General features: G+C 42.9%; 1 protein-coding gene across 1 annotated transcript in view; it reads right to left on the bottom strand.

Annotated features, from left to right (window-relative positions):
• Positions 1–22,893, bottom strand: part of SLC22A3 (solute carrier family 22 member 3) — a 27,206-nt gene extending 4,313 nt beyond the window's left edge. Inside the window, exons 1-10 of the mRNA XM_048937780.1 lie at positions 22,361–22,893; positions 13,810–13,913; positions 11,722–11,876; positions 10,370–10,535; positions 9,587–9,704; positions 4,892–4,989; positions 4,553–4,767; positions 1,579–1,687; positions 1,260–1,372; positions 133–232 (exon numbers count right to left, since the gene is read on the bottom strand). Of these exons, the coding sequence (XP_048793737.1) occupies positions 133–232; positions 1,260–1,372; positions 1,579–1,687; positions 4,553–4,767; positions 4,892–4,989; positions 9,587–9,704; positions 10,370–10,535; positions 11,722–11,876; positions 13,810–13,913; positions 22,361–22,774 (1,592 nt within the window). The 5' untranslated portion in view covers positions 22,775–22,893. The remainder of the gene's footprint in view (positions 1–132; positions 233–1,259; positions 1,373–1,578; positions 1,688–4,552; positions 4,768–4,891; positions 4,990–9,586; positions 9,705–10,369; positions 10,536–11,721; positions 11,877–13,809; positions 13,914–22,360) is intronic.

The raw sequence follows: 22,893 nt of genomic DNA, 5'->3' as shown, positions 1-22,893 counted from the left end.
TAGTATCAACCTGACTAGGGAATTTACTTGGATGCTCAAAACACATCTATAATTTATGGTGGTCAACAAGGTTGGAGAAGAATATCCTCAGGAAACCTCCATCAGGTAAAAGTTAGAAAATACTTAGCATACCCTGAAAGTTGCTCTACATCCTCCACCGTCTCAGGTAAAGAGATTCCCTTTGTCTCTGGTAAAAGTAATACTAGGATCCCACAGACAACTGCAAGAATACCTGCAATGGGCATGGATGAAAAACAAAAACAATTTTTAAAAGTGTTACTTTTTTATATTCAGGATTCATCAGATAAGGAAAACTTACTCAGACTAAGGTTAAAGGGATATTTTTAAAGTACAACAGGTATTTCTGATTAGTCCTACTCCTATTGAGTACCTTCATGTGAATTTAACGAGCATCTGTTACAAAAACAAATGAACAAACAAAAAAAACAGAGCTGAAAAAAAAAAAAAAAAAGAGGAATATGACTTCATTTGCAGCCTGAATTGCCCAGAATAAGAGATCTTAGAGGTCAAATCTTATATATCCTTCAGCAGCATAAGTATTTCAGCATAAGATAATGTAATTGCAGTACTTCTATATGCTTCTATTCTTAAATTAATAGGATTTTTTAAAAATATATTTTTGTCTTTCCATTTATGTTTCCAAGCTAAATTTGTCATTAGCATCAATTTCTCTTCTCACTTTATCCTATACCTTTTCCTTTTTTTCCCCAGCCACACATAGCTCTTGAAAGTCTGGTTTACTTCCAGCCTCCTTGTTGGAAAAAAAATATACATTTTTTTTCTGCATATTTATTCTGCAGGGTTTATTTTTTCAAAATTAAACTGAGGTAAAGAGTTTTTTTTTTACAGGAAAAAGAAGTTATGGCTAATACAACATCCACATCATAACCGTGTATATCAAAATAAAAATTGTTCAAGGACATCAATTGCTACTGTCCAGAGATTAAGTTTACTCCTCTGCCATTACACAACTTAGCTGCAAGGTTTTTTAGTCTTGAAACACTACACATAGCTTCATCATTCAACACAGATACCAAAGGGAGCCTGAGATCTTCCAAAGCATGCTGTGAAACCACCCAGATCTCGACCATTTGCTGTTCAGCCTCTTGCACTAGGCATGATGGTTGAGAAGAGCTGGTTTCAGGGGGGATGAGGCCACACACTACACTAGTGCCCTAAGCAAAAAGCTCTTCTAGGAGAATATATCAACCAAAAGTCTATTTAAAATCAATTCTTACTGAAAATAATCAGAGGTAGCTCCAACCAAATGGCTGCTAATCGGAAAAGCAGAAATGGGGCTATGATCCCACCTAGGTCACACAAACTTGAGCACAGGGAGACACCAAAGTTTCTGCAAAAGAAAAGCAATGCCAGATATTTAACAGATGCTAGCAAGCAGATGATCCAATACAGTTAACTCCAAAATTATCTCATCAGTATTTGCCACCTACCTTGAAGCATGGTATTCAGTTAGGAAACTCTGGATAAAAATGAGTTGTACTAAAAATCAGTGAAATAGGGAATGGTGAAAAGCAGAGCAAAAAAGTTTTGCCTTACCTTAGTGTTGTTGGGTACAACTCAGAATTCACAAGGTACACGATTTCAAAAGCGATTGTGATGCCCAGCCTTCCCAGTGTGGCCACTGTGGTTTTGAACCATGGAATATCTGTCCATTCAGAAAGAAACCCTGGTGAGGGAGACTTTACTGCATCAGCAGAATGCTGTCAGCAGGGATTTCACCTTGATATGTGCACTGACTGCAGCACAGCAAAGGATTTTCCCAATTAGGCTGAGGTGGGATCTACTGAGCAGACTCTGGTTGCTACAGCTGCTTCTGGGTGCTATGAGCTCACTAGTAGTCATTGGCAATGCTCCTATTCTTCCTCACAGACAGAAAAACTCCTGCCATGTGAAATCACAGCAGCAGCTTACCAAGCTTGAAAAAGGGACTGGAGAGTCAACTACTCAGCTGGGGATTTACAAGAAAAAAGCATTTTGGAAAGCTGTTCCTACCCCTGTCCAAATCAGCCTCTATAGTCATGACTGTGTGACAGGCAGGAGCAGAACGCATCCTCACTGCCTGTCTGCCCAAGTTATTCCTTGTCAGGACTTAGGTGGGACTCAGGTCTCACTCAGACATGCTATTTCTATTCTCATGCTCCTAAAAGCTCCAAGCCCTGTAAGTAAAAGCTGTGACACAGCAACGCTGAATCAGTACATGCCAGACTGAAAGTTAAACTGCTGCAGATATCAGCCTATATTGGTGTTCACTGCTTTCCAGCATCATGAGATGCTGCTGTGCGGAAACAGAAATAACTTCCAACTAATTAAATCAGGAGAGCATATCATTCTCCTTAGAGTAGGCTAACTACAATTCATAATTTTTTTTATCTATTGCACATTGGATACACTCCTAACACTGATGCTCTCAGGCATCCTCCTGCTCTGGCACTTGGCATTGTATCTGTCACAACCAGCCCCAAGCCACTCGAGCAGGCTCTCTCTGCTCAGGCTCTGGCCACTGCCTCTTAACAGGGAGCCAGGTACAAAGAGCATGATGGCCACATCCACGCCGCAGGGCAAAGCCATCCCGACTCATGTGAAACCCCTCAGCAGTCCTCCAGCTCCATCTGGAAAGCCAACAGCCTCTGATGGAGAGGCACCTAGAACATAATGTGGAGCACCTCAATGTCCTTGGAGGAGGATGGTCTCCTGTGTGGACACACCATGAGTGAGCAGACTGGGAGGATAGTAAAACAGTAACCCTGAACCTGGCATGAAGGGGAGCTCTGCTTCTGGAGAGGGCTCTGGCAGAGATTGTATTTTCTCAGAACTCCAATAGGAGGAACAAGAAAATATTTCAGTTCTTTCAGAACCAGCAAATGGATACTTAGAGGTTTTTCCATTCCAAAATAATCAAACAAGACCCCCAACAAATTTCATCTTACACTGTGAAACTGCCTTTGCCCTGCAAAGCTCTGTTTTCAAACACTTGCCAGAAAAGCAAAGGTTGGAAATAACAAAACAAACCCACATTCTCAGCCTGGTTCCCCTTCAGTCCATAGGGACCCCTTGGGAGAAGTGTAGCTCCTCCCTGAGCCAGAGGTTCTGACCTGTGTGACCACCCCAACATGACTAGGCTTTCACAAACAGCTGGTGCAGCTTTTCCCATCTGTGCAAACATTTTACTTGAAGCAGTACTGGGACCTCAGATGTCCTATCTGTGAGTACCTTAGCCACCAGGATTGGGCTCTCTGTGCCCTAATGTCAGTGCTCCACAGCAGAGAACTGGCCAGTAGCCAAGCACAGCATGTTGGCTACACACAGGGGATTTTCCAGCAGCAGAAACCTGAGTCATGGTGGACAAAATCCCTCAGGAGAGCAGACCCAGCATTCAAAGACTTCAGTGGTCCTCAAACATGCACTAATAAGTACTTTTGGAGGAACTGCTTTGCAGGGAGCTTAACTCAGAGAGAGATGAGCAAACAGTCCTCTCTGAAGGATTTCATTTTGCACTCATTGCAAATCTGCCTGCTTACGTCAACACATTACACCCTTGAAATGGTTCCTCATGCTCTTCTGAAGAAAACTATTGTCCCTTGATAAAGTCTGTGATTAAAACCTCTTGGTTAGCAGAAACTGCCGCTTGTTCTGACAGGAACATCTTTGGGAAGAATGAGCCTCTCTAATGCCTGTTTGGTTGCCAGTTCCTTGCTGTTCTGAGGCAAAGCACGCTGATGTGGTAACACTCAGTACACAGCATCTCCAAATGTCCCTCTGTGGATATGCACTTGAAGGTACAATATAACAGCTATACAGGAGGGAAAACAATTTAAAGAAAACGAAGGAGTGCTGGGAAGCCTTCAAGTGATATCAGACCCTTTACATGCCCTTGAAATCAGACAAGAATTACTTAATTGAAACTCATACCATTCCTCTACCCCCTCAGCATTGCCCAGACTCCTGCTGTGTGCCACATCCCCTACTTCCTTGGATGAGGATGAAAGGGAGAGCATGAATGAGAGTGGACAGAGCACACAATAACCTGGCACCACTGAGCCACTGTAACAGTCTGATAAAACCAGGACAGCCCTGACACCAGAGGAAGATCTCAAGAGGTTAGGGCCATAATATTTTCCCAGGTATAGTTTTATTTTGTAATGAGAGGACTCCAAACAGTGTCTTAAGCTAGACCACTGATTTCTTCCATCAAGAGACTTCCAAGTCAGTGACTGCATTTTCCCTTCCTGTTTGTGTGTTCTTCCTTTGCACGTGCCTTCAAAATTGTACAGGGCCTTTATACACATTTTCCAAGATCACACCCATCTGTTGTTCGCTGTTTATTAAAGATATAGCTGTACCATATCTCAGGACAGCCTACGAGCAAATAAATTGTGTTGTTTCATGACTCTTAATTCTGCCTGCATCACTAGACCCCTTTTACTTTTGTCTACATGCCCTTGTTGAAGGGGAGTCAGAGAGAAAAGCCACTGACCTAAATAAGCCAAGGTAGTGAAGAACTGGAAATTACCTTCTGGCAAGAAGGCAGTAAGAAGGCATGCAATTCCTGCCACAATGTTGCCTATTGCGAAGGGAAGGCGCCGGCCAATGCGATCAATTGTGATTAAAATTAGGAGAGCAGCAGGCAATTCAACAGCTCCTGAGATGAAGAAGTCCAGGTAGAGGTTTCCTCCAACAATTCCTAGGCGCATGACAAGCCCTTGGTAGATCAGGGCACTTGTGAACCTAAACACCGAAGACAAAATAGTGCTGTGAGGCAAATGGCTGGAAATGCCCTAGAAGTCAGCAATGGATTATTCTTGATAATGTCCCACCCGTGTAACAAGCAGCACTGATTATGGCCACTTACCAGGCGTACATCAGGATGAGTGTGTTCCTCCTCATCTGAGGAGTCCTCACCAGATCAAGAAAAGAGGGATTGGTGACCTCCACATTGCTAACAGTGATCTGAGGAGAAAGGCAAACAGCAGAATCAGCTGTCAGACATCTGACAGCACAGTATCAGTAAATGCAGTGCTCAGCAGTATTTCAGTTAAGTGAGAAAGCACACTGACAGCCTGGTTTGCTGCTTCTAGCACTCTGGAGCAGTATGTAGTTATTAGAAATAGATTATAACTGAATTCAGCTGCTGGTTTTCCTTAGCAACAACAGAGGAAAAATTGGAAAAAAAAAAATCTCAAATCTTGACCTGAGAGTGGAAAAATGATTTCCTCATAGCAAACTGAAAGAGATTGACTTAGAATCCCTTGAAAGACAACGAATAGCTTTGTCCACACGATGGTCATTCCAAGCAGAGAAAGCCACAGGACAAGCAAAGCAATGAGTTGTGGGATGGTCACTGGTGACACAGATGGGCAGCAGGAAGTGCGAGAAAAAACAGATCTGTGAAGGGGTTGCAAAATGTAACTGGTGAAATTCAGAGGCACTTCAAGTACAAAGCACTATGCTGATCAAGGCTTTTACCCTGAAACAACAAAAAAATCCTGTGACATATGGATTAATGTGCCTCAGAGGTTAAGTCTACTCACACTTCCTCTAGCACAATTATAATGAGGCAGATGATGAAGTAATTAGCTGGAAGGTTTAACAATAACAGAAAAGGGCTGGTTGATTATATCATGGTTATACTTTGGAGCGCATTGCCATAGAGTTTCGTGGAGCCAGAACACTAGCAGGGACAAAAAGGGATTATTAAGCACATCCACAGAGGCAGACTTGGCCACCAGTTTTCAAACGTGGCAAATCAGAAGGAGAACCTGGCCAGGAGTTTCCTAAGCCTGCCAGGGACCAGAGGTTGAGGAACATATCATGGGAAGGATCAGGCTACTCCTGCCCGAGACACTGCTCTTATTTTGTTCCCTAAGCATTCACTACTGATATTTACAGACATAACATTAAGACACATGCTGGTGTCTGAGCCAACAGGCAGACCTTTGATTCTTATGTTCTTTTTGCAGGTGAGGAAGGGAACATACAGGAGGTTTTAAGCAGAGACCAACATGGATCTGCCTAAGGACTGGCAACCACAGTTGGAACTTCCATCATCTCACAGAAAAGCTGAGGGAAACATGGAGTTAAACCTGCTGTACATTTTGAGAGGGACTTCAGGCAGCCTGGCTGCTGTGGCCCCCAGAAAGGCAACCCTGGCCTGCAGGGAGATAGGGTGAGACAGAGAAGTACATAGGACCACATGCATTCATGAAGAGGCAACAGGAAAAGGCCAAAGCACTGTCCAAACACCTCCTCTGCTCAGCCAGGGCTGTGCCCATGGCTGTTGCTCTGCATTTGTTGTTCAGACCACAAAGCAGCACAAATGTTTCCAGTGAGATTTATACAGTCATATTTAAGCACAACTTTTCATAACTGAGTCACAAAACTTTTTAAGTAGAGAGAGAAATGCCACAGTTGTTTGAGCTTCCTTTCTGCTCCCTCTTGCTTTTCTTCTGCAGCCAGTGCCCTGAGTTTTCTTCAAAGCGCTGCCACTTCTGCTGCATTCCAGAGCATTTTGTAGGGCAGGCTGAGGTTGCTGGGTTCCTGCACTGCTCTCAGACTTGCTCATAATATGGTTACAAATCTGACATGACTGATTTATAAGAGCAGGCTGCCAGCCATCAGCTGTGCCTTTGTGCAAATATGGTTTTAGTCCTCCAAAGGATGGAAGATAAATCCAGCATGGCTGCTACCATACATTTTAATGACTCAATAAAGTCATAATAACCCCAAGCATAACTGAGCATTCTGTATAGATGAAGAAATAAAACACTGAAGAGTCAACAATTTGTCAGGAAGAAAATTCTCTTCTTCTCCCTTGAAGTCATGGAGAGCTTTGCTATTCACATCAGTGCAGCCAGGAATTCAAAGACAAGAGCCCACGTTTCCAAAGATACACAATGCGAAGACTCTGTGGGAAGTTTTATAATTAACTTCCATGACATGTTTATGTCCCATCGAATTACATCTCAGTTTTTCAGCAACAAGTATCAAAGGCTACTCATAGCAGAGACATATAAGTCTGCACATACTTAACTCTGCAGAACAATGTGTGCACATGTATGAGACACATGTAAGCTAATGTATATACTGGAAATGTCTGTGTGTAAAGGGAGAGAGTATTTTGATCCATGACTCTCTCAAGAAGCAGTTCTTACTCAACTAGTCATGGCTCATTCTCCTTTTGGATAGAGATCAAGTATGAAACAATTAGCATGAAAAATAAATAGTAAGATAATTATAAGTCCTTTTTCCCAGTTGCTTGTAATATTCAACAAAGTTAATGAGTTCTGTACAGAGCTGAACTGTGCCAATGTCATAACTCAAAGAGCAATAGAAAGTAATGTTTATCTGTTTTTATACAAAGGTCATCTGTGTTCTCTGTGTGCCAGTAAAAACACAAGGCTGATGCATCCAGAGCCATACAAGGGATGCAGGCAATGAAACTGCTGTATAGGGACAGGATAATCTTAGCTAAAATATGATGAAAGATAATGCTTCTCACCCCCATCTCTCCACACCTGCACTTCTCTACCTGAAATTCTGGAGCTGCAATGTGAATGAGAACTCTGATGCGAGTTAATGTGAGAAATGCACTCACTTCTCTGCTAACGTGCTTCCTGGAGACACTGTCTCTCCTCTGGGCACAGCAACAAAGAGGACACATTGCATACTGAAAAGGTCCCAGGAACAGATTCAGCTTGAAGCTGGGATAATTTGCTGCAGCTATGAGTGCCTCAGGGTCATGAGGTGGAACACTTCTGAAAGAAATTAAATATGACTTATAGAAAAAGTAGGAAAGACGTCTGCATTCTGATGTGACACTTTGAATATGCTGATATGTCCAGAGAGGGGAAGGAGGAAGAGGGTGCAGGAGCTGCATGCAGAGGGAGAGTTGCAGCAGCAAAGCTTTTCCCATCATTGGCCACGCTCAGCACTGGGTAATGCTGACCTGGACAGGTGAACCTCACTGGGATATCTGCCCCAGCAAAGCACAATGAGCAGAGTTACCCATTTCTTTCTCATTAGTTAGCCCTTTTCAGTTTACTTATCTCTCACTGGTTTCAACCTGCACTTTTGTTGTACCAAAGGCTAATTCAGCACAGCTCATTTTGCTTTGTAGGACAGCTTAGGGTGATTTCCTGATCTTGGCTGGTATTACATTCATGCTTTTGCTTTCACTGGTGACTTGGCTCACTAATCGCTGGCCTAAGCTATTACTTCTCCTCAAATCTCCCTCAATCACATTGCTTCACTAACATACAACAGTTTTATTCTGTATATTCAATTTCTTGGCCACAGAAGTATAACTTTTTCCCTGAAAAACTCCACCCTCCTCCCCCTCCCCCCCCAATCATTACTGCTCCCCTGAACAATGTAACATACAAAAACTTAATTACAGCAACATTATGGTACTTAAGTTGCTTATAAATAAAGCATCTGGCTGTGGAAATGTGTGGTTCAGCACACTAATCCCTGATAGTATGTCTAGTTTTGACTTTAGAAAATCATTAGTCTAGAGACATATCTCAAGAGGCACAGCATAGGTCACAGCCCTGCTTCTCTACAAAGCCTGCCGTGTTAAGATTAATTTGCCTGAGCTGTCATTAACAGACACTTAATGAAGTGGAAATACAATGGAATATAAAGTACAAACCAACTGGCATTTCTATAATACTTCCATATTTGCAGACTTCTAGTATGCTTCTTGCAAAGTCTGTAGTTATGGGGGCAGGAATGCTCTTGCATTAGCAGAACAGCTTCAGCTGAGTGACCGATTTACGGAGCACACTTCTTAGCAGATAAATAAAATCCTGTGCATTTGAAAGACATGTCTGGTGCTTAAGGAAGAAAGTATTAAACTTGCTTGGGGTTCATCCAGAACATTCTATTCTAGGATTTTTGTGAAGTGTTTCCACTTTTTTTTTTTTTTTTTTAAAGCTCAGATAAATCTCAGTTCCTCCCTTTCTAAAGGAAAGCAACGGGAAATAACTTCGTGAGATACCAACCTGTCAGAACCCAGGATGCCAACTACAAAGCACAGATTATAACCCTTTCTGAGAGGACAGGACAAACTAGTCCTCTCTAAACACTACCATCCTAATGTCTTTGCCCTTAGTCTCAGGGAAACTCTAGTTAAAACTTACACATGATAATTTTGCATACATGTAAGAATGAATGCGTAGGCATTATGGATGCTACTCTATGCTCATGGATGGGCATTTTCTGTAAGTAGTTTCTTTTCAGTAAGAAAATTTCTGAAATACTGTTAGCATACAGCCAGTGTTTAGGCTAGTAATCTGCAGGTTTTTGAAGTAGGCATGTTTCAAATGAGAGACTTCATTCATTGTTTTTCAAACTTTTTTTCAGCCCTTGTCTTTCTAGCCAGTAGCACTTTCCAACACTCCTGCACTTAACAACCCAAGTATGGAGACTAAAATCTTGTTCTGGTGTGATGCTTCGAGTGTTGCCCACCATACAAATCACATTGAACTTTCAAAAGATTAAAAAAAATCTTAGAAAAAAAAAATCTAGCTCAGACAGATGACAGTACCTCAGAGTAATGCGGTGAGAGATATTTTCCATTGTGTTTTGCAATGTCGTGCATGATTTTTAATGCTTTCTCTCCCTTTTTGCGTGTCAAAAGCCAACGTGGAGATTCAGGAACAACCCTGTAAAAACAGAGAAGTCATTAACAGGGGTTTTGCCTGTTAAAATCTTAAGTAAAGAAAAGTCCTTTGACTTTTGCCTGCTTTTATACCCTTTTATACACTGATTTTTCAATCTTCAGAAGAGAAAACTCCTCAGTCTCTCACACAATATGTCATCCTTGAGGGGAAGAAGGGAGGAAACAGACCATGTCAATGCTTAGCAAAGTTCAAAAGTAAGAAATCTAACTTATCTGCACCTTGTACATCAAGCACAGTAACCAACAAACCAACAGGTTGTTGGTAGAACAGCAAGGTACACTGAAAGTCAACATTAACCACGTGTACTTTCAAGAACAGGCAGACCAGCAAGCTTCTAGCTATATTCATACATATTTTATAAACTGTGCCCAACACAAGACCATAGATTAGTGTTTCAGTTTCTGCTTGCTTGCAGTTAAGATTAATCACAGTCTAAAAGTGCCATGGTAATGACAGAAAACTTTTGAAGAAACAGTACAACATGCAGGAAAAGGATATATGGCTTAGTATGTACATGTGAGTACATGTATATACATGCAAGATCTCCTTCCTAATTTACATCTTGCACACTCGAGATTTTGAGCCGCTGCGGTGGTCTCAAGGTGTTCTAATAGCAATAGCAACAAGATCAATGACTGCAATGTTACCAGTAGTAGAGTAGGAAAAGGAAGTTGGGCAGTGAAATGGCCAGCTGGATCCCTTGCCAGGTGGGAACCAAGTAGGCAATTCCAGGGAGAATCATAATTCCCAAGGTGAAGAATATCTGTATCACAATCCCAACGATCCGCTGATCAGAACCAACAATCTCTGTCACTGAGCAGATAGAAAGCCAAAATGAACAAAACAGAAACAAACCTAGCTCAAAAGAAAAATGTCAGCAGTGGAGCATAAGGAAGAATGGTACTGTATCAGTTCAGGTCAGTCTGTCTAGCTAGCCCAACATTTTTCCTTCAGCTGTATAAACTGTCACCAGGTATGTCCAAACATGAGTGGTACTGGTACCACCCCATTAACTTATCCACCATTCTTTGGCCAGAGGTTTCTGACTGCACATTTACTAACAAATTAAACAGGGACAGACCAAGGTCTTGAGACTGCATCACAATTAGTAGCAGTTGTTTGCATTCTCCCTCACATAATTTTGGCTCATGCTCCATATCAAAGGATCATTCAGGCAGGGGCTGCACTTACAGTCAATATGGACAAAACTTCCACGGGGAAGAGAGTTTAGCTCCACCACACTGATTTCTCTGAGGGCTAAGATATGGTCTACAGTTTGCTTTATTTACTAAAACAAACAGCCTTTTTTTTAATCCTTTGCTGGACTTTTTATTTTGTGAATGTGTGTTTATGAAACATGTGCAAGCCCATATGTCAGACAGTATTCCTGTCAACAGGAAAAGCTGCATTGCTTCTGAATTACCTATGACTTGCTACACACAAATAGTGTGGTGACACATATGAAAGGAGAATCAGAACAGTTCTGAAGGACGTCACTTTCTAGGCTGCCCTTACGCATTATTTCTTCCTTGCTCTTCTCCATGAGATCTCATGAGGTCAAGTAAGCATGTATGCTGCTGCTCATACCCATCTCATATCTGTACTCAGTATTGAAACAAGTTTGCACTTGCAATCATACCAGTAAGTGAGCACACATTGTCAGGTAAGGAAACTATTTTGTAGAGCTTCTATAAGCTACTTTGTAAGCTTCTATAAGGGTTCCTGGCATGTTTTGCATGCAGACTATATATCTGGGGAAACAGCCATTAGTTCCAACACGAGCCCAGCCCAGGATCATACCAAGTTACAGTTTGCATGCATCCACCTTGTCACTGAGGATAAATGCATTAAATAGAATGGACTTGGGCTATTTGTCACCCCTTTTGATCAAGGAAAAATTATTATCAAGAGCAGGGATAACCAGACTCCTTGTCCTCCATTCCTCATTCCCTCACTTTTCTGAGTCTGAAAAAGAAAAATGGAAGATAACAGTTCTCACCAATCACATAGCATGTCATCCAGGTTCCCTTCCCAAAGACACCTTGGAGAAAACGGAAGATCAAAAATAGACTAAAGTTTGGTGCAAAAGCCACTATAATACCACATATCCCAACCCCAAGGCAGGAGAGCAGGTAGATGAGGATTCTGCCATATCTGTTGAAAAAAGAAAATAAAAATCATGATAGTCAATAGAGTGTACCATCTCATTTGAATGTTAAATTCAAAGGTGCATTTTTGAGACGTGCCTTGTTCCAAATGGAAGCTGCCTGAAACTTTGCAGTCTTGGCCCTCTTTTCTCCATAGTAGTTATCACTGAATTTTAAAACTGGAGATGTTCTCATCAAATTCTCTTTTATTTTAGACAACTGCTGATCATATTGTAGCTAAACTATGGCCCCTAAGTCACAGTTTGTAGTTTTGATTTAGTTGAAATAAGGGAAAAATTTGTGCGTGTGTGTGGAGGGGGGAGGGAATTCTGTTTACACAGATTAATCTCTTAGTTGTAATTGTAGCCAGCTCTGTGAAAAAAAGCCATTGCTTCCTTAATCACCTTATCTGATTTTCCAGTGTTGCTTTTTTTTGTTTGTTTGTTTTTTCAGGTTTAAGACCACTTGGTTCTCAAGTCTGCCTAACTTTTTCATGACTCTCATTTTCCAGCAAACAAAGTGCCATTATTAATGGGTGTGCTGAAGGTAAGCCACAATTCCAGAAGAAAAAAGGGAAAAGAAGCAAAAGAAAAACACAATAAAACCTCCCTATAATTTTAATAGCAATCACGTCCTTGGAACACAACAAGAATTTCCATTTCTATCTTTTCTGGTGTTGTTAACGCTATGGTTTTAAAAAGAAACTGAAAGCTGATACAGTTGTTTATATTACCAGAAAGGATTAGTATATTTGTTCATTTTGTTCAAAAGATTTCTTGGAAAGAATTGCCATGGGACAATAATCAGGATAGGAAGTTATTTTCATTTCAGTCAGTTCTTCTCAGTCTAAGTTCTTCTTTTTCAAAAAGACAAGTCTAATGCCTTGGGTAAAGCACATTCCTGCAGTGCCTCCATCAAGGCATAGCAATCATAGTTACATTACGATTAATACATGGGTACTCCTGGACATAATGTAATAATTAGCTGCAGTATCTCTCATATAGTCTTAAGGTACTAGTATTACAACTGCACAACCAAACACCAAACAAACATACCCCAAATTGCCCGTGCCATTACATCTCTTCCTCTTTTCTATATTCTTTAGTACCATATCCCTTGAAAAGATCAAGTTTTTCTTAAAAGTACTCTTGTTCACTAGGTTAAAGTTTGGTTTCTGAGTTTACATTCCGGTTAGTTCTGTAAGTGTTTCTGCTTGCTGTCCACTTCACTGGCAGAGCATATTTCTTCATAAAATACTTTATTTCTGCCTTTATTTTTCTTTGATAACTGATAATAGTGAACAGGGGTGCTCATAGACAAAGCATAGGTTGCCTATCAATGAGTAATTACCAACACAAAGCAGAAGCCAGGCTCCTTCTTCCACTTTAAGAAAAAAATAGGTAGCAATAGCGGGGGCTCCCTGCTCTAGAGTGGGCTGCTGCCCAAGCCTGATTGTCAGCCACATCTTTTCTATGACATTCATCCAGCCCTAGCACAGTTAAAAACAGTACAGAGTTACGATCTTGATGATCTACATGTGAGTCCAGCATGTGAACAGTTACCCTACTGTGCTCACTCCTCTTCTCCTCAAGTAGCTGCTTTCCTCAATGGTTCCCTTACATATTTTCCAGTAATCACTAGCCCAGAAAGCTCTTATGAATACATCCTTTTCATTCTGTATCCTTCTACCCTTCCTGGGTCCAGATGTGTACAGAAAACATTGGAAACCAATATTTTGGTTTTAAAGTCCAAGTATGATCAGGAAATGTCACTGCCTGAAGATTCCTCCCCAAAAAAGAAGTCAAGGTTTGGTTAATCCAGACTGAAGCTGTTTACCCGAAGTTCACTAAACTTCCAAACTGGTCATGTGTGCTTACTGCAGTCACTACAGCTTATTTCATCTCCAAACAAATAGAAGGACAGCAGTGCTAACACTTTACCTGTCTGCTGCATAGCCAAGGGTAAAGGCACCAGCCAGAAAGCCCAAGTTGAGGATAGCCTGTGAGAGATCCAACATCCAGGCATGGCCACACACAAGGTTATACTGTGGGAACAAGAAAGAAGTGTAAACATCCTAGGTAGACTATCATCATCCCCAGAGCATAGCAGTACAGAAACAACATAAGCAGGAAGGACAAAGGTGAGAAGATGAGGAAGGAGATCTCTGGAACTGGAGTTTCACTTACATGCAGGAATCAGTTGGTTTTGATGGTGCATCACTTGTTACATACATTCACATATATATATATATATATATATATATATATATATATATATATATATATATAATAAAGTATAACTCTTTCTCTTTTCTCTATCTTAGTAAACAGTTTTATCTCAACCCATGAGTCTACTTCTTTTTCCCCCCCAATTTTCTCCCCCATCTCACAGGGAAGAGTAGGAGTGAGCAAAAGGGCTATGTAGTGTACAGCCATCTGCTGGGTTAAACCACAACACCTGGTCAGCAGGTCCTTTGGTAAGGTTCCTCTGGCCAGCTGAGCCTTCAGGCATAGGCAGTATGTTTAGGCTGGAGCTGAACGCTGCTGCTCAGCTGAGCTTTTGTACAATGCAGCAATCTCTCTCACAGGACCCCAAAGCAGAAAGCCAGCTTCAGCCTGCATCTGTGCCCCAGCTCTCAACGTGACTTCACATGAGCCTTCACACCACTTTATTCTCCTTCCAGCAAATGCCTGTGGAGTCAGTCTGAATATGTCATTCTCCAAGAAAGGCAAAGTCCTCACACTGCTCTGCCAGCAGTCCCCAGGAATAACAGATAAGTTGACTTCATGGCCTGCAGAGTGAATAGTCTCTCCTGTGAGGGGTTAAGAATACTTACCACCACACAAACAGCTCAGCTCCTTCTGATTCAGACCTTGGAAGGAAATATCAGGCTGATAGATTAGCAGAGAGAGGTTAATTCAGGATGAGATTTAAGAGCCCCTCACAGAATTGCCTGAGTTAGAGATCAAAAAGTCCTCTGATACTTATTCCTTCAGAAGATGGTCATGAGAGAGGATTCCCCTTATAAGCCAGAACAGCCAAAGCGAGAATAGGGAAAATAGGGAACACAAGAATAGCAAACAAACTGAGAGCATTATTGCCCTGCCAGAAACACCCATAAAATCAGTGTGAGAAAAAAAAATTAAAAGATGCACATAATAAAACTGTCAAAGCAATGTCAGAATGAAATTATGCTTACACAGACATCAAAATCCATTAAGAAAATAGTTCTCCCTTGAATTCAGTTGTTGATTTCAGAGACCAAGCCCAAGATTTCTACACTTAAAAGCTGTATTGGTATTACTGTTTTCCCTAGCTGACATACCAGTTCTCCCAGGAAGGGGCGAATAATTGACCTCAAACCTGTTTACAATTGTACAGCTACTGACACACATGGAGCTCTGGCTGAAGAACTGTTCTCTGAAAGCAAACATGACCTCTTTGTTGACATTTGGTACCAAAATCCCCACTCTTTACAGTAAGATTGTCTCACCCCAGTGTAGCAAGCTGGCTGTCTGAATCAGTCATCAGGGCACTGTCAGAGCGGATGCAACCCATCCCAGGGGAGGTGTCCATAGTTAAGAGCCAGGGTACTTGCCTTTGGGGCTGCCTGCCTCCTGCCCTTGACCATGCACAGGTAGCTCAGCAAGGTGCCTGAGATGACAACGCGCTAGTGAGGTGACCCCCCTCACTCCTGTTTCAGTCATTTCCTTCCCAAAGTGCCCCCACCACACTCCTTGATACATTACAGAGCTGTGATCCTAGGAAGGCCATGCCAACCTTCGAAGTGCAGAGAGAAATTTCCAAAGATGCAAAGGTAACTTAGGAGCACCACAGTCAGGGAAGAGTGAGCTCCAACATGCCAGCTGTGAACTAGCCACCAAGCACCATCACCTTGCCCAAAGTAAAAAACCTGCGAGGCCCATGGCAGCAATGGGCCCTTGGGTGGCCATGTGGAGCAGCACCATGCCCTACCCAGGCCCCGGTTCTAGAAGCATGTATTTTTGATATATACTTTTGCAAATAATATATATTTAATCTTTAATTTGATCTCTCTTTGCTATAAACAGGCAGTGTGAATAAGCAGTTAAAAAGAGTGGGAGAACACATGCAGAAACATTCAGAGAAAAATGTATTTACTGGAGAACAGCCTTTCATCTCAATATCACTCTCAGATGACAGAACACAGATGAAACTAGCTCTGGCTAATAATATAGTCAAATATTTTAAATATTCTTGTAAACAGGAAAACAAAACTTCTAGGAAACTGTGTTCTTTCTGAAGAAATTAGTGAAGACACCTGAATTAGTCCCATGCCCTGTTCATTTTTAATGTATTTACATAACTTCTGGTACAGATAAGCACTCTTGAAGCTTTTCTTTTTGCTTGACCTAGCAGTTAGCAATTAAGTTATTATCCTGTAAATGTCTTCCTTTTCATCTGCAAACTATCTTTAAAGGAGAATTTAACAGTTACAAGAGAATAGCATGTCCTCTGGAAGTCTTCTTTTTACTTAATTGCCTTCGGACATTTAGTTCTACCTAATAGTTATTCCCCTATTTATCACTGGAAAAGTATTTGCATCTATATACCCAGGATTTCAGTGACTTCATTCAGCCAGTAGTACTCCTGTATGACACCTCCCTGCTAAAACGTCTCCATGTACCTGTCTAGCAGCCTTCAAAAAAAAAAAGGAAAGGAGTGGTGCCTCCTCTCTGCTCCAGGATAGGACATGTGCCCCTCCAGGCACTAGCTGATGTTTGTGCCATCATCACATAGGCTGTGCCTATGCACAGGCAGGTAGGGTTCACACTGAGGAATCTGCCAACCAGGAGCAATTGCATAAGTACATCTGGTGACATGAAGGAATCCTTATAACGAAATCAGTGGAGAGCCCATTCATTGACAGTACACATTCTTTTCACAGCAAAACAAAAAAATCCTAACTACCCCCTCCTGTGATCTAGCATGTTTTTGAAAACTGGTAATGTTGAGAATCAAAAACTCCAGAGCTCAATCTGTCTAGACCACAGCTGACTGGTTGCTTTTTTTTTTAATGTTTTGTTTTCCTGAACTTTCAAGTTTAGGACTCCCAGGGAAGAAGAGCTATAGCTCACATCTGCAGAAGAGATGCGAGAGTGATGGCTCATTGCTGAGTGCCATACAGACCTCAGCAAACTAGGATCCATGTGGGGTTTCCTTTCAGAAGTGCTACTCCACGGCTGCACCAGCATGTCTCATCTGCTGCAAAATTTGGGACAATATCCTAGAGAAACTTTTGGGAGACATCAGAGTGAGCAGGGCTGTGTTCAGTCCTCCTTCAGCATTTGAGGGTGAGACAAGCAATAGGAACTATCTTCTTCAGGATATCCCCCTCCATAGTATCCTTAGAGTGGGGAAATCAGTCCCTCCTACCCTGATGGCCTAGCAGTACAGGCAGGTGGATGTTCTAAGTCCAGCTTAGAAGAACATCCCAGTGATGGATGTCTTTCCAGTCATTAAGAACTGGAACATCCAGAACATTAACATGAAATCGCAAGGCAGAATCGCCCCTTGGTGTGACCGAAGGAGAAATACTGGTACACTTTTTCACTGATCTCCAAAGTAGCATCAAACTACCTTGGCTAGATCATTTTGTGATAAGGAAGAGGTTTTGCACTGGACCTCTGCAGTTCATCAGAGAATAAGTTCTCATAAAAGGAGTGGGAACTGGCTGAGATGAGAACAGAATAAACACTCCTATTTGACTTAGAATCACAAAACATAATTTGTGGCAACCTCTTATTTCCTCGTAGGCTTGGCAAGAGACAAGCTTTTTCCATTTCAGCTGGACACAAAGGCTAACAGCAGACTTGTAATTCCTTGTATTTGAGAGATGTAACAATTGGACAGATCAATATGATGGGAAAGGTGTTACAACAGAGGTGCAACAACAGAAGGACCAGCACAATAGAAAGTTGCTATGAAGGAAGGGATGAAGATTGCTCACCTGTATCACAAGATTTCAAGTTTGGAGGAGAAAGCTTCATCAAGAAGGGATCTCCAGAAAAAGCACCTTCCCCAGGAGCAGTCAGCCCTTAAATGAGGTCTAAGGAGGTGCAGCCGGGCTTCACCCCTTCTGGTCACACTGCTGAATTGCCTTCACCTGTTCTCCCAGGACTGACCGGGTCATTTCCCCAGGTGCTCAATCAGTGGTTCAGGCTGTGACTCAGCAGCTCCAATACGAAGAGGCTTTATGCACCAAGTCCCAAAATGTTTCAGCACACCTCTACCTGCAGAGATGCACTGCTTTAAATGACAACATTTCATTAAAAGCTCCTCAAAGCACTGCGCTTTTGTGTAGGAGTTTGGAAGTTCTTTTTTACCTGTCACAGTAAAGTTCCAATGAGGAGTTTCACCTATCATTTGATAAAAGAGACCTACAGTAATCCATCAGCCCAGTTTCAACAGCATGGTTAAAACCTATACATGTGTGCTAAGTGGCATCCATACAAATGGCTAAACAGCAACAAAGAGTTTAAGACAATTTACTGCTTATTTGCAAAAGGAAAATTGGAGTTATTTGTTGTTGGGCAGTTCTTCTCTCATCTCTTACATCCTCTGGACAGCCAAAGTGCTATCTTCAACACATATTTAATACAGTGAAAGCCCTGCAAACACACACAGAGGAAAGGGAGAAATAATCCTTTTGTAAAAGATTCTGAAAGAGTGCTACAGAACACAATCATTTTCTATGTCTTATTTCAAGCTGAGCACCTAACAGGACAAATGGAGCCAGCCTCTACTCTGCTGCCAGAGAAACATATAATCTCTTAAGAAACAGCATCTGTACAAAAAACAATATGACAAACCAAGGCCCAAACCCTCAACCAGTACCAGCTAGCTCACCTGAGACAACAGAAACACAGCCCCACAGATGTAACAGCAAGGAACAGCTCCAGCCCCTCTCACACAGGGAAAGTGGAGAGTTTTGTAGGAAATTTAGCTATTACTTCTGTCTCAGCTCGCGTCTGCCTTTTTCCACCTTCCCTTTGCTGCTTGATATTAATCCCAGAGTGATGGTGGAAATAAGACAATGTACTGTTGTGCCAGCAACAATGATCACACTAGATCAGTGCTTCAAGGGTGTTGTTTCTTGTTTCAGAGAGGGAGAGCAAAAAGACCAGCTGCGCTATCTCCAGCCAGAGCTGGACTGCTGCATTATCCCCTGAGATAAGAGACTGCAGAAACTGAAACAAACATTTCTGGCCTACTTACAGGTTCTGCAAATGTTGGCTGACTTATTTTCTGAGGCAAGCAGAGGAGTAAGAAGATTTATTCACAGCAGGTGCAACAGGATGCATCTGAATTATCATTTGTCCACCTCAGACCTCACACTTTGACTATAAGTTGCTGCCAGGTCCTTAAACAACATCATCTGTGTCATGGAGACTTGCTGCAGGCAAGACAGATTGGGATCAGTCCCTTCTGCTGAACTTTTGCCAACCCAGGCTGCTAATAAGCCCAAAATATACCAGCTGTGATGCAGCTGTTTATCTGAGCACCCAGACTTTCCTCATGCTTTCATGCACCTTGACAGGCAATCCAAGCTACAGGTGTGACTGTAATTCGTGAGCATGCCTGAAGAAGTCATCATCACCAAAATGCCTGAATAAAATATTTAGTACTTTGCAAACCATTACGCTTTCATCATAGGTACTCAGCATAGGTAGCAGCTGTAAGACAAATGCCAGTCACTCCAAACATCCTCCTTCTTTACCTTTTACTGCTGAGCATAGGATATTCCTCTGGTTAGCCTGGGTCACCAAATCTGGCTGTGTCTCTTCCCAGCTTTTTGTGTACCCTCAGCTCCTCGCTGGCAGGGCAGCAAAAGAAACAAAGAGTCTTTGGCTCTGTGTACCTCTGCTCAGCAACAACTAAAACATTGGTGTATTATTATCACTATTTTCATCAGAAATCCAAAACACAGCATCATACCAACCTCTACAAAGAAAATTATGGCTATGCCAGCCAAAACCATGACATGATACACACAGTTATGCCTCCCGTTTATACATGGAGTTGCACAAGACTTCATCAAGTTGAATGGGAGAAGATTATACTTGGCTCAGATATCTACTCAGACCCATCATCAAAGACACTACCACACTAGAGGGATCTCAGCCAAGTTTCACACATTGTGAGGCCTTTGCTGGTATCTCAAAACCTTTAAATCATCCCGAGTGCACTTTGCTTAAGTCTCCTTCAAGCACCACAGTGCCAGTGGATGACTCCACCATGACCTGGGTGGATCACCTCTCAGGGCCTGTGGACATCAGAAGATTTTAAAAGAAAACCCTTAGCATTGCTCTCTTACCTGTCACTAAGCCATACTGACAGGCTTTGCTAAGCACTGCTCCTATGATGATTTCTGAATAGATTTTGCTCTTCCCAAATGTGGAAGGACAAAAGCCCTGCTCTGTTCGCCAGCAGACACAGGAGCAGATATAAGGTACCGGAATTCTTCAGGTAATTGAAAGAAACAAAAAAAATTCTGCACATACATAGACAAAATGATGCATTTAATAGCAGATGCATGAGAAAAGGAGAAGGTGTTTATTGATCTGGTTAAGCAGATTACAGATTACTTAAATTCAGTCATTATTTGTTAGCACCTTAGATGAGTAAAAGGAGACTAAATTAAAACTGGGACTTAAATCATCTCAAATCAAGATCGTTTAATAGCTGATCTCAAAGCAGCTATTAAACTGGGATATGCATGTCACAGGTTTCCTTACTACATGAAGAAACTGAGCCTCATGGGCTGTGAGTTGTCCGGCAAATGTTGCAAAACTGTGAAGAGCCCAAGCACTGAGGTGTCCCACCACCCTGGAGCTGTGGTGACACTGCTAGTGTGATCTGATGTCCCTGTGCAGGGACAGGCATTTCTGCCCCCTGCTACTCACAAGCCCTTTCTTTCTGTTTTTCTCAATTTGTTCCCTTGGCACATTAGGAGTGCTTCCCCAAACAACTCGCGTCCCTCCTGCTCTACACAGCCCTGGCAGTGCCCCAGGACAAAGGCAGGAAAGTGCACGGGGAAAGGAAAGGCACAGGAAAGGCAGCTGTGCACAGGGTTTGCCAGTGAACATTCAACCTTTTGCTCCCATTTACAGTGGCAGCACAGACATTGGTTTCGTTTTCTCTAAGCCATGCCAAGTGTTTCAATGCATCTGGAAAATCAAAAGGGTTAAGGCCATAAACAACCTCTGAACACAGTCCTGTTGGCACAACTCACATGCCACAGCAAATCTGATGGGGCAATCTCCTTTTTTTTTTTTTTTTTTTTTCTTAAGCTACCAGGTAGCTGGTGAGCACAGCTTCCCAGGTAGGAGACACACCAGGACCTACACTTGTCCTGACACCAGCAGCATACCTCACACCAGCAGCACAGCCTCCCTGCCACAGCCCAGCAGCATTCACCTTCCCGTCACTATTACCACCAGCCAAGACCAGGTTTAGACACCAGCTCCCACCTGTCACTTGCAGCCTAATTTTGGTGGTGGCACACAAAAACCAGTGTTCAGGGCACAAAACTTCACTCTGAAGACCCTGAGAACTGTGAGCAGCAGTGTCTCAGCTGGACTGGGAGAGTAGCAAGTTGAAAGGTTGAGGTGGGCACCACTTTCTGCCTCATGTTTGCTCAAGGCTTCACTTGCTGTACCCTACTCTGCAATTCAGGGGCACAGCTCCAGCACAGTCAAAGCTGGTGAATCAGGCAGGAACTACAGCCAGCAGCTATGTTGCCATGTTTTGCACTGCACCTTGATTATTTCCTGCTCAGCTTCCCGAAGCACACTAGTAATTTTTCATCACTGCATTGGTGACACAGTTGGAGAGGTCTACTGTACACTTACTTCACTATTACAGACTGCACAGAGGATTTTCTAGGACAGCATTGCACGTGGCTTTTCACAGCCTCACGAATGTCACCGTACCTACATGTGCTTACCAGCAGTGGTAACAGGTACTTGGTGGCACTCTGACATTTCAAGAGAAGCTAAATGATAGCTTTGAGCATGGATGTGTTGCTTTTTTCTTTAGTATACACAACAGTCTCAGCTGATTCCCATTGGATCTCAGAAGGGAGCCAGCTGCCAGTTTCCACTGCTACCTGCAGAGCTCAGCATTCATCACTGGAGACATGGAGAACACATGTTGCTGGACCAACCTGGTCACAGGCAGCCCCAGCCACAAGGGCATCACTTTGTTTTAACATCAAATCCCTCCAGTAAAAGAGAGCAGTAAGAGGAGGCACCATCCAGCTCAGCTCACCTTTCCCTGGAAGTTTGACACTGACACCTGATCTCACTCTTTGTCCTGATCTGTTGGTGGGACCAAAGCCAACCCAGTAAGGAAAATCAGTGCCTGAAGAAGTGACTCATCCTTAGGTCCTCCTACTGCAATCCCACCCTGCGAGGGAAGCACTGAGGTGGGGACAGAGCCTTTCCTTACCTCGCTGACAATGGAGGCGTGGGGCTGTTGGTACACCCAGGAGTCCTGGCAGGTGGCGAGTGGTGGGCTGCCCACTCTACCATCGAGGCGGTGGCTGAGGGGGCTGGCACAGCCGGCAGCCGCATCCCAGGTCACATCCAGACGCTCGCAGCGCCCACCGGAGGAGCCATTCACCAGCAGCAGGGGCAGCACTGTGAAGTTTCGCTCCTCTTCCAGCGTCCAGCCGCACTTTTCACTTAAATCAGCCGCCCCAGGTATCCGGCACCAATAGTTGTCCGGCACCTGCCCAAGGAAAACCACGCTGGCAAATAGGAATGAAAAAGTGATGCCTGTCTGACAAAGGAGGAAAAAGACCCTTTTCTGAAATCTTCCAAATTCCCCGGCTTCCTTCAACACCTCATCGAAGGAGGGCATGGTGCGAGGCAGCTTGCCCTCTCAATGTGCCCGCAGGGCTTCCGCTTTGCAGCAGCTCTGTGCTCATGTCCCACGGGTGCCCCCGTGCATGACCCTCCAGCGACATGCAGTGTGCCAGG

Source organism: Lagopus muta, chromosome 2, assembly GCF_023343835.1.
Source record: "Lagopus muta isolate bLagMut1 chromosome 2, bLagMut1 primary, whole genome shotgun sequence".
NCBI classification, from domain to species: Eukaryota; Metazoa; Chordata; class Aves; order Galliformes; family Phasianidae; genus Lagopus; species Lagopus muta.
Note: the sequence above shows the minus strand (reverse complement) of the source record. Positions and strands in the feature narration are given on the sequence as shown.